The sequence below is a fragment of the Leopardus geoffroyi genome, chromosome A2 (genome assembly GCF_018350155.1).
Source record: "Leopardus geoffroyi isolate Oge1 chromosome A2, O.geoffroyi_Oge1_pat1.0, whole genome shotgun sequence".
NCBI lineage: Eukaryota > Metazoa > Chordata > Mammalia > Carnivora > Felidae > Leopardus > Leopardus geoffroyi.
Genome location: NC_059331.1, coordinates 38418544 through 38430877, shown reverse-complemented (window position 1 = coordinate 38430877; position 12334 = coordinate 38418544). Strand labels below are relative to the sequence as shown.

Sequence of the window (12334 nt, the reverse complement as noted above, 5' to 3'; positions counted from 1 at the left end):
ATTGCCTTCTATTTACGTGTAAATGGTTATCTGGAGATTCCCTGCAGAACTTCTTCCTGGGAGACTTTTATTTTGGTGCTAATGGTGTACTAAATTACGTGGGATGCCAGTGTTCAGTGGTGGGGATGGCAAAGGGCAGGCCATTCACAAAACGACTGTCCCCTGTGAACTAGACCCACTGCCTAGTTTTTGCTTAAACATCCTGGTAACTTATATTTTCCTTTTTGTTTCTCCATTTCACTTAATGATTTTCTATGTATTGTTGCAGACATCTCAACAGTGAGCATGCGCTGGACGATAGAAGTACAGCTCAATGTAGAGTACAAATGCAGGTTGTACAGCAATTAGAGCTACAGGTAAAACCAAATTTATTTTTAATATTACCTCAGTATTCCTCAAATTCCAAATTTCTGTAGTGTTCTGAAATGAGTTCCTGTGTACTCATTATTGAATGGAAGGTCCAAAACCTGTTGTTGTCCTTTCTTTCCTTTTCTTTTTCACTCTTCGGGAACGTTCACCTTCAGTTCCTTCTTTGGAACTGCCGCTCAGATGTTTCAAAGTCCTGTGCATCTCTGTGTATGCCGCGAACTCCCCACTACCTCTGTTAGCTTTCCATTTCTCTCTCGCTTCCCCTCCCTTTTGTCTTCTCCTGCAAGTGGGAAACGCTCTAAGTTAAAAACTTCAGTTGCTTGTTGTTAATGTAAGCCCCCTAACTTGCCATGATCCCTAACCTGGAGCTAGGCAGCCGAGCCAGGGAGAGAGACTGAGAGACAATGGATGGGGATGGAAGGCACATGGGAGCATCAGCAAGACTGGGCCAGTACGCACGCATGCATGCACGTGAGCATGCTGTCTGAGGTTAAGGTAGAAGCTGCATGTGGATTTATTCCTCCTGTCAGTGCACACAATTTAAATATTTTAAATATGCACACACATGCATACAGGCATATATATATATATATATATATATATATATATATATATATAATGTATGTATAATGTTATACTTTATATATATATATCTCATATATAATGTATACATATCACACACACACACACATATATATAATCTTATTTTTGGCAGTTTGTTGGGCCATGTTGAATGTATTTTGTGACTATAGAAAATAAACGTCTGCAGATTTTCCTGGGGATCACAGTTGTGAGGGATGGGGGCCATTTTTAAATGTGGGTTCCACTTTTGATGTCACTGGTTGACGGACCACCATATTTTAACAATAATTCCCTTCTTGGTATAATTAATAGAAAATTAGTTTCTAAAAGTAAAAATTGGGTCAGAAATGGAGATTATTAAAATGTACAATTGCAAAAGCCTGACCCTGCAAACCCCATTTATGCAACCGAGTTCCAAAATGCTTTTGAGTGCTTGATGACCCACTGTGGCTTCTTCCTCTGGCTGGCTTAGTGTAGGCAAGAGGCTAGCCGACTAGGGGAAATTAAAACAATGTTGTACATTATATTGTTACCAGCCATCGAAAAGCCTATTTTGTATGCAAGACAGCAATGCCGAGATATATGGAGAGCCCTAGGCTAAGTACAGAAGATAATTACATTTGGAATTTTACTGAGTTAAGTCATTTACAGCTTCAAATAGTTGCAGAGAAAAATCAGCCAAAACACACTTAAACTTTTTGTTGTGACTTTTCAGGATAGAGAGGATTTTTTTAAATTAGTTATCATCTTATATGACAAATTACATTTTTTAAGTAAGATTGTCTCAAAAGTTATTTTCTTTAGCTAGTTAATATTTTTCCATTCACACTACAAGATAAGAACTTACTAGAACAGTGGGATATTCATACAGGCTAAGGGCACGTCATAAAATCCCCAAATTTTTACATAACTCTTTGGAAACATCTTTAAATTTAGCACGCTTATTCAGAAGCAAAACAATAGTGTTATTTATCTCCCCACCAAAGTTCACTTCTTATTGATGTGTGATAAGCCCTTTAAAAATTGGTTTCAACAGAACAAACCATATGGCTATTGCTACCTAAATCTTTACGTAGTGGTGGTTATGAAGTGATAACAAGTTCCTGCATTTATTCAGTGGATAAACTTAAATTCTTAATGTTCAGCTAGAATAAAGTGTTCGACCGAGTGTCACGGTTTGCCCCAGTAACTGTTCCAGAGTCCAGATTTGACTGTGGGGCCATTGTTCATTACTCCGAAACTGATGATCTACTTTATTCATTATTCCTCACTCTCCCCCAGAGTTGGCAAGAGAAGGAAAGGAGTTAGACCATCAGTAAGTCAAGTGGTTATCTCCTGGCAGCTTTCTTGTTGTTTTTTGGTGGGTGTGGCCTGGCGGTATTATAGACCTTTTAAGAGGATTCTTTGATTATTTGTGGATTTCATTTGTTCATAGATTTCCCTTCATCCTTCAGCCCTAAATCCAATCAAAGGCAGGGTTTTCAACTTGTGATAGGAACCAAAGAAGATCATGTGGCCAGAAGTTACTATGTGGTAGTTACCTGTGATAGTCCTTGTAATATTTTTGCTTCAGAGTTTGCTCTAATGGAGGAAGAGACAGGGTCTTTCTGAAGGGTTTGGTTTCTTCACAGGTTGAGGGATTCGTTAGAGTGATAGCCTGGTGCTTGTCAAGAGCCACAGTTGGCAAACCACAGATCGTGAGCCAAATCCCCAGAGCTAAGAGAGGTTTTTACATTTTGAATAGCTGGGAGGGAGGGATCCAAAGAAGAATAAATTATGTGAAATTCAGATTTCAGTGTCCATACGTAAGATTGTACTGGAACACTTGTTCGTTGACGAGTTATCTCTGGGTGCTTTTGCACCACAGCAGAACATTTGTATAGGTGCAACAGAGTCCTGTGGCCTGCAGAGCTGAAAATAATTACTGTCCGGCTGATTCGCACAGAAGTATACCAAACAATCCCCGCTCAGGAGGATTAAAAAAAAAAAAAAAAAAAAACAATTTGCATCATATTATTTACAACTTGTTCCCTTAGGGTCTCGGCTACCTAAAGGCCGGCTAACCCCTTGTTACATGTTCCTTCTTTGCCTTAGTGTATAAAACCATTCTAGTCACCACACTGGTCCAGTTTGCCCAGCAGCAGCTTCATATAACAGGTACTTGTCAGTCTTGGGGATCATGGTAACAAGGCTGATGGATGTTCATTCATTTATCCGCTCATCTACCAATTCATTTGGCAAACATTATCCAGAGCCTGGGTGGCAGAAACGTTGGCAGAACACGGCAGAAACGTTGCTGAAGCCAGTAAAGGGTACAACACTGGACAAAGTAAGGCTGCCCTCCTGGTTTTTACATTTTAGAGGAAAAACAGACTGTAAATAAGTAATTTGCCAGTGGCAACGTCCACTCCTTGGGTAGAGCTAGCTGATGCTGATGGATTCTTGAAAATACCAGAAACATGCTCAGAAGAGAGTTTCGGTGCTAGAGAGGGGACGAACCGGAATAGATTAGTTATTATTCAAGCAGATGAAATATACAAGACAATGTTAATAGGTTTAGCAGTTAAAGACCCCTCGCCCTGAGATAAAGCTGGAATGCGGGACAGTTGGGGACAAGGAGACAGTTATACTCAGTAGCTACACTCATTGTGGGCTTCCTATTACTCTCGTGTCCAGCGTGTCTGTGTTTGTGCTGTCACGTTTGCCGTTTCATGTGCCCATGTCTGGAATGTACTTTTTAATTGACGTAATGAACAGTTGCGTGTCCACTGGGACTGAGGTATTGGGGAAACCAGGTCCCTGCAGCAGCAAGAATATGTTGAAGAGGTGTCCTTTTGCTCAAACGGCCTTTCCCTCTTATTTCCTGTTGGCATCGTCTCCCTATTCTGTCAACAGCACGCTAACGAATCACCCCATCTAGAGGGGGTGCCCTGTACATGACCAACTTCTTGACTACTTGCATTTGCCTTAAAGAAGGAATTTTCCAAACCAGGAAATACCTGAACCTCCAAGTATCCAAGTATATTATAGAATTATCATTTATTAACTTGAATTTGAAAAACATTTGTACCACTTAGCACCTCAGGAAAGAGTAATAGAGGTTTGAACAATTACCCACAGGTGTTCCCTATACTGTAGGAGGAGCAGGTCTACAGCCCCTACTACCCAGACCTGCAAGGACTTTGCACAGCAGTACTTAGAGAGAATTACTGTGGTGTTTACATCTGGAAGAGGAGTCACACGTGTACCTCCATTAGAAAAACAAGCCCAATAAGCTCACGTTGGTTCTTACATCATAGATCAGTGGAGGTTCATCATGTCTACCCTAGAGCATCGCTGTGCAAGGATCCCACAGGAGAGTTCTGGAGGGCACCGTCAGCCAGCACCAGACACGACCAAAGCTAATGAAAGCCACTTGAGTGCTGTCCATTTTTAGCCCCCTGGAGCTAAACCCCAGAAACCATAACTCTGACCCAAAACCAAAGGCCCAGTTTGTTAGCTGAAATCAACTTCTCCTAAAGAATTAGATGAAAAAAAAAATTTTTTTTATAACTATCGTTAGTCTCAGGGGATCGTGGCTACAGACGTTTCCTTTCTTGGTGCTGTCTGTACAACACTCTACTTGAATCACCTGAAAAGCCTTTACAATTCCAATGTTGAGAGTTAAGGCAACCAGGCAGAAATCAAGGTGACGGGCAATGAAGTCTGACTTACACCCATCCCATCAGCATTGTGTGTGAGACACATTTGTATTGCTTTTATTTTTGTGGGAAGTTACCAAAACGTATAGAATACGTGTTTTCCTGGCGGTGGGCCCGTTATGTGGAGCTTGACAACCGAGAATGTCTAGTTAATTCAGTTCGCATGTTACACTCTGTTACTGGTCTCAGAGGGGAGAGGGGTCAAAAAGACATCTTAGTGGGCGTTGTAGGCCTTTCTGAATATTTCTCACCACATTTCATTATTACAAAGTCAGTTGAAATTTTTGAATTTTAGCAGTGGGCTAGATGGTGATTAACCCCGTGTATACCTCGGAGCCCAACATTGTAGAGAATTGGTAACCACACATAGGCACCTAACATCAATCATGCGGGTGAAGGACATGGCTTTTTGAGGCGAGGGCGTGTCTTTTAAGATTTTATCTGTTAGATGCTTTCTTTTGACACACTCTTCTTGATGCTCTGCAGACAAGGGGATAGGTTAGAACTGCAGATGGAACGTGTTCCCATAATCGGTGTGCGTGGTCTTACATAGGTCATGAATGTGCACACAGAACACGGGAGCATAGACACAGGGTCTGGAAGTAATGTTGAGGTGAGGAATTGCCCACCCATATGCCACGGGCAGGACTGTAAAGAGGGACCTGAGGCTTCCTTGATAGTTGAGCACCAGCCATTGACCAGACAGGTTTAGGGATTTAAATATTCATCTGGCTACCTGGGCTCACTCAGGCAGGAGATGCATAGGAATCGTCTCAACCATTAAGCTGTGAATGAGATGGCACAGAAGGTTATCTTAGTGGCTAGATAGGAATTCCATCTTGGGAAAGGGAAAAAGCATCTGATTTAACGGACAAGAAAAAGTCTTCTGATGGATTTCCCTTAGAAAGCTGAGGCGTTCATGGTGCAGATCTGTTTTTCTGGCCACACATATTAGTTGTGATGATCATGTGACCTTTGCTCATTTGTCAGCACGTCCTCTCTGGTGTACAAAGGTGGGTTTTGAATGAAAGAGAAAAGGAGCCTTGGAAATGCAGTGTTTGCTCCTGTCTGCAGCTCACCCTGTGTCAGGGGACGGGTCTCAAGACAGGCTTCCTCCAATCCCTCAGCCTGTAGACCCTTTAAAGTGAATGTCAAAAGCCCCCACGGGGAAAAGGAGCCATCCAAACCAGTGGGGATGATCAGCCTGGTCCTGGCAGCAGGTGGTGGTGGAGGGGTGGGACCTTTCTTCCTTAATAATTTGATTCCATTCGGTCACCAGTTATCAACTATCTATTGTATTCTGTGCACGGGATGCAGAGGAGCAAGACAGCCTCTTCCTTCCTGTGAAGTGCAGCCGAGCAGGCCAGGAAGAGTAGCACGTCTCTGACTCCACACCGGGCAGAGTTTATAAGAGGAAGCACAGGAGCATTGTGGAGGGCACGCGGGAAGGGACAGCGGCAAGTACATCGCAGGCCAAGAGAGCCGTTTAAGGACTCGCTTTGATTGTAACGTCAGGGAGGAGAGTGGAAGAATCTGTGTTCGTTCCTAAATTCATCTCTCTGTTCCTCCAGAAGTAGAGTGACCAGCCATCACGGTTTGCTTGCCTGGGACTTAGGATTTCCAGTTTCACAACTGGGAACGTTCCTGGCAAAATGGAATGATTGCTTCTTTGAATCCATTGGATTTGGAAGTGATCTGTACCATGCCTCGTGTTCTGCTTTTAATTTACAAAGAACCTGGGAAACCCTTTGAAAGGGTATTTCTTGAGTTCCCACTATATGCCAAGGCACTGTCCTAGGGACTTCATACCCCTAATTTCATTAAATCCTCACAACTCCCCTGTGAGTGGATACTACCCCATTTCCTCAATGCTAAAAGTTGGTTTTTTTTTTTTTTTAAGGAAAATTAGAACATTTGGAAATCACTACACATCGTACATCTAATGAGCATGAGTCCTGTCCCATTACTTCTGCCATTTCTTGTCCTTTGAAAAGGTATTACCAAATCAGTAATTACCTTAACAATTATTGGCTCTTCGGGGTCAAAGAAATAATTTCCCTGTGCTCTCGCCTTTTACCGATGAAGAAACTGGAGTTTAGAAGATCTCATTAATTTGTTCAAAGCCAATGGCAAATAATGGGCAACGCCCGGGATTCTAGCCCAGCCTGTGTAGCCTGTGCCTCCTTTTATGGCACTGCTGCCTTGCACTTTTCGTGCAGGGTCATCGTGGCCCATTGAGGTTCTGTGCCTACACCCAGGCGTTGCAGATCACTGGTTTTAAAACTTGGCTTTGTGAGAGCATGCCTTTTCTCCGCCTCTTGAAGCTCCCTCCTCAGCAATCCATGGCATTTGGGCAAGACTGAAACTCAGTGACACAGGGATCACTTGGAAGTTTTGTAAATCATCTACCCCAGCAACTGTAAGCTCCAAGAAAACGTCAGCAGGGAGAAAAGTGTGCGAGTTTCAATAGCAGAGGGAGACATTAAGCCTAACACAAATCAGTTACCGCAGAGACTTTGCATGTGATTACTGTACCATTAGCGGTGCTGTTTGTAAGCACACTAGCTTCCTGGACTTTTGCAAATATATTATCTGTGATGTGTCCCCCCCTTTGGACCTTTCTAACACCATTCAAGGCAATACTCCGAAGAGTTCTTCACAGCAGTGGCCTCACAGAGCCTCATGACTCTCCCTAAGTAAGCTCAGAGCCTGTGGGGAAGAAGTCATAATGGCATCATAGCAGCATATTGTCCCTGCTTTGTGACTGGAGCCAAGAAAAAGAAGAGAGAGTCTCTGGGTTTCTCACTTCCACGTCCCCCTTTGAAAACCAAGACACTTATTTTTCATAATTTAAAATCCTGCTTAACTCTGGGAGCATTAGAATTCCTAGACTATGACTTGAGTATTAGTGTGCGTCTGCTTTAAATGTCAAGAGAGTCTTTAATAATAACACGTAAGGAATGTTAAGATGGTGACAGAGTACAATAAAAGTAGGGAAATTCTTCCATTGGGGTGAAATGAACCATAGGTTGCCTACCACCTGAGAGCTGCAGTTGTGTTAAAGAAATCATTTACAAGTTCTCACTGGTGCTGAGTTTTGAAGGCATGTGAATGACCGCAGTTTGATAAAGTGGGTCGAAAATAACTATTTGGTAAATACTCAGGCAGAAGAATTTGATTTCTTCTCCTTCCACATCGCCGTTTCATTTGTTTTTGTTTTTGTTTTCTCGTTTGTCTTCTTTTGATCATACGTACTTTCAAGACCCGTGAGACTGGATGCGCACTGTCTCGCTCAGTTCTGTTTGGATCGTCATTGTGTATAAAACTAACCTGCTGCTGTTAAGGCATACCCAGACTGTGGAAGAGAGCCCTTTCTCCCAGACCTCCTGCATCAAACTCATATGTGTGGGGTCCTTATGAAAACTTACTCCCACATCCCCTTGCTTGGTGTGTTTGGCTTAGCAAGTTTACGTGAGACCCCGGTCAATTAAATTGGGGATCATCATTGTATGGGAATAATCTCGACTTCCCTGCTCATCAGTTAGTTGAGTGCCTGCTGAAACTCCTTGCCTCACCCTCCCTTGGGGGTTCTGCAGTGGTTGTTCAGCCAAGGGGGTGGGAAGAGTGGCAGAGATCTGTGTTTTCATTTAGCATCCCAGGTGCTTTTGACAGTCACACCAGAATGGGAAGGTCCGACTAGGCATCATATGACTGGGATTCTAGTCTTATTTCTGCCCCCTTCTCAGCTCCATGATCTTGGGTAGGTTCACCCTTTGAGCCTAAGTTTCCCTAACTGTAAAATGCAGGAGTAGGACGAGAGGACTTGAAATAGCCACAACAGTCTTTGCTTCTTTGAAATCCAGTGAGGGACTTGGTCCCTTCTTCTCATCCGTCCTTTGGTAGTTCCGGCATTTTTACACATCCAGAATCCTTCATTTATTTCAGATTTTGTTTCTCACGAGTGAGGACCACCAAATTGGGCTTAAAATGATTAGTCCTCCAGACAACATATAAAGTGGTAATGTTAAATGAACCTAAAATCGTGTTCCCTTTTCTCTGCTAAAAGAATGAGTTTAATCTCCTTATTTTTATCTTTGAAGATGTTGAATGGCGCTCCTAGCCTTCGGCGGTTATCAGTGTGTCTGGAGCAGTACACGCGTTCCAGTCTTTCACAGCCAGGACTGTCTAAAACCTAATTTGGGGCCATGGCTAATAGAAGAGGGGATGACCTGTATCAGCCAAGGGGAGAAGAAGCGTTTGCTTAGGATGAGGGAAAGATACAGTGAGAACTAAGGAAATCAATCCAGAAGCAATGGGCTTCATCTTTCCTACACTTTCGTTCCATTCTTCAAAACCTCAAAATTCTCCCCGCGTTGAGGCCAGCTTCAGACTCTGGAGAACTCGAGTTACGCTGGCCCAGGTTCCAAGCATGGGCTCAAGCAGTGGAAGTCTAAATAGGCTAGAATGACTTAACTTTCCTTTAAAGAAAAGTTAGGTATTTTCGAATATTCGTGAAGCACTAAGGCTCTATGCTAAGCTTGTTATGTGCAAGCCCTTATCTAATCCTCAAAACAACCCTTCAGAGTTCAGAGATTATTATTCCATATTTAGAAGAAGAAACTAAATACTTTAAAAAAGGTTACATAATGTGCTCAGAGTCGCAGAGCCAGAATTTGAATCCAGCCTAGTCTGATTATAGTACCCACATCCTTCATCCATTTTCACCGTGCTGTCTCTCTACAAAGTTGGGGGGCAACCTGCGAATAAGCATTGCACAAGCAGGTCCCCTCAATGTGTGGCGCATTGACATTCCTCTTAAACCAGATACCCCTCCTGTGTCCACCAGGAAAACTCCTAGAGAGTAATTCTCTTCTGATAGTACAACATCAAAAAATTGTTTTAATTTGCCAGCCAAATTTTTAGTTGACCTTTGGAGTAAATTTCTCATCCTCCTTCTCTTTGCTTTTCATGGGATTCAGTTTATGAGGGAATGCTGGAATATATACTTGGCAATATTAAATGTTTGTATTGTCATATTATAATAATGAAAGGATGCCATGAAAATTGATGGGGATACTGAACTCATGGAATGATGGCATAAAAAGTAATAAAGAATCTGAAGGCTTTTTGAAGGGCCGGTGTATTAAAAATGCAAGACAGCCCCTGTAGAGAGAGGATGTGGTTTCAATAGGTGTGAATGATTAGCTTTTTTGCCTTAAAGAATGAAAAGTGAATTTGGCAGGGTTTTTTTTTTTCTTTAATTGTTAAAAAGGATTTGTGTTAGAGTTAGAGCTGCAACTGATACAGTAAAAAGCCAAAACCCATCCAAGAATGTATTATATGCTAGTTTGTACTAATAATCAGATAAAAACAGAAACTTGGATTTTTGCCCTTTTTTCTATAACCTCGTAACCACCTTTTATAATAAAGCAGAGCTAGGATGGTAGACTTGAGTTTAAGGCAAAATAAGGAACCTGGGTAATGGACAATGGACAATGAATTCTAAGTGATACTCTCATGGAAAAGTGAGAAAATGTCTCCCATGGCAGTGACCTCCAGGGTTATGGATGTGGCTGTGTGTATAAACTCTAGGTATGTGTTTGTGACATGGTGTTACTACGTTTGAGCAGTAGAAGGTCAGCACGGTAGACATTTGGATGGAATACAGACGTGTGGATTCCTTTTGATGCTGGGAATTTGGATTTCCTTCTACTTGGTCTTGGTAATTGCTACATCGACAATGCTTACCTCCAAATTAAGTCACAGTTAATATTCATCAGACTCTTAAGTAAATATCACCTCTCACCTTTTCATTCTTAATGTTCAGTATGGCAGACTACTTGTTTTTAAAACGAAGTGTGTATGTATGTATGTATGTATATATATACATATATATATATATATATATATGTATATATATATATATGCCTTCATTCCTTCTTGCCCCATGGTAACTCTTGAGACAAAACATTTTTTAAAAATCTAAGAATATTTTGGTTCTAACATCTAAAAACTTAGAACACATTTAAAAAAACACACAAATAACTGTAGAAAAATGCCATTGCTAACATTTAATTGTCCTAACTGAGCCACTTTGGAAAACTAAATTCCTTTAGCATTATGTGTTCAGAGCATCTTTGAGTTTGGCTGTTCAATAACTTACTAAAGAACAGAGGGTGAATAACATAAAGTGGCTCCTAATATGGTATCATTTTCATTTCCTGTTTGTGGAAAGATAAATGCTAACACTGTAAGGCTTTTTCCTTCTTCTTAATTTATTCCTCCCTGCACCACAAGGGAATAAAAAGGAAAAAAAAAATCAAATGTGATATGGCTTGAGACTGAGTCATCCAGTTAAGATACGCCGAAAGCTTTTTCTCTTGCTTTTGTACCTTTTCCCTTCCCTCTCTCTGCCTTTGCCCAAATGCTGAAACACCCCTCTCTCTTAGAAAACACCTTTATTTACAAAATGTCTTATTTGACTTGAATTTTGGAATAATTCAGCTTACCAAAAAATGGGGTTTCTTTTTTTTCTTTTTCAAGAGTTTATCTTTAAATAATCTCTGTACGCACCATGGGGCTCAAACTTACAACTCCAAGATCAAGAGTCACATGCTCTACCAAGTGATCCAGCCAGGAACTCCCCAAAATTGGTATTTCAAAGATTTAAGGTTAATTATGTGACATAGAAGAAATGAGTCCCTTCCTAGTTCAAAGGCATTATTTTGGATAAGTGGTCTATAAAAGTGCTGTTCTAAGTAAGACTCTCTCTACAACCCTTCTCTCGTGCTTGTTTTCTCACCCCCCCCCCCCACTCTCTCTCTCTCTGTCACTCACTCATTCGTTGCGTCTACATTTCCCCAAAATTCCACAGCCCTTCTCTTAACTATACCTTTATCTTTTGGAACTATATTTCCCACTTACTTTACAGAGGTAATTATTATCATGTCTGGTATTTTTGCCCAGAGCATCTTTGCCGTAGACCTCTTTGCTGCAGCGATTTTTACCACAGAACTAATTGTCCTAAAGCAATTTTGCCATAAGAGATTAAAAAAAAAAAAAAAAAGTAACTGGTTGACAGTTTGGTTTGACACTTTGGTTTCATTTCTCCACTGACAAAGTATTTCCATTTTTACATTTATATAATGTACAAATGTAAATCTTAACCCTCATGCTGGGGTGTACCATGGCACGGAGTTTTCAGCCCCCGTTTCCCATAGAACTTGGGAACATCTGTCACTGGACATGTGACAGTAGGCCGAGCACAGAGAACAGCGTAGAAGGCTTTCACAACATAGCACGGAGCTCAGTTACAAACATATATTCTAGTATTTGGAAACCCTTGCCTCTTCTAATGAAGGAAGAAATTTTAACGAGAGTGAATCAAAGCAACAAAAAACCGTGATACTGCGAAGAAAAGAGTTTGAAGCTAGGTGAAATGCCGAGGTAGAATCCACAAAAGAAAATCCATTATTTGTGCTGTTGTTGCCACCATCTCCACTGTATCTTCTGAATGCGTCCCAAATATTTTTTTTTTTAGTTCACAGGAGAATCCCTTTCATTTTGTGACTCATTTTATGTGTGTTCCCTTATGCCCTTCTTCACCATCCCTCTCTTATTTGCTACGATTTTATCCTTTATGGTAAAGTTGTCTTCTGGACGATCAGGTGTGCGGCCAGAAT

The 12334-nt window shown here is 41.4% G+C and overlaps 1 protein-coding gene across 9 annotated transcripts in view; it reads left to right on the top strand.

The window, feature by feature from the left end:
• Positions 1–12334, top strand: part of FOXP1 (forkhead box P1) — a 507364-nt gene that overhangs the window by 462789 nt on the left and 32241 nt on the right. For all 9 annotated transcript variants that reach the window (XM_045493547.1, XM_045493545.1, XM_045493544.1 and 6 more), the window contains one exon: positions 269–356. In XM_045493547.1, the coding sequence (XP_045349503.1) occupies positions 269–356 (88 nt within the window). The remainder of the gene's footprint in view (positions 1–268; positions 357–12334) is intronic.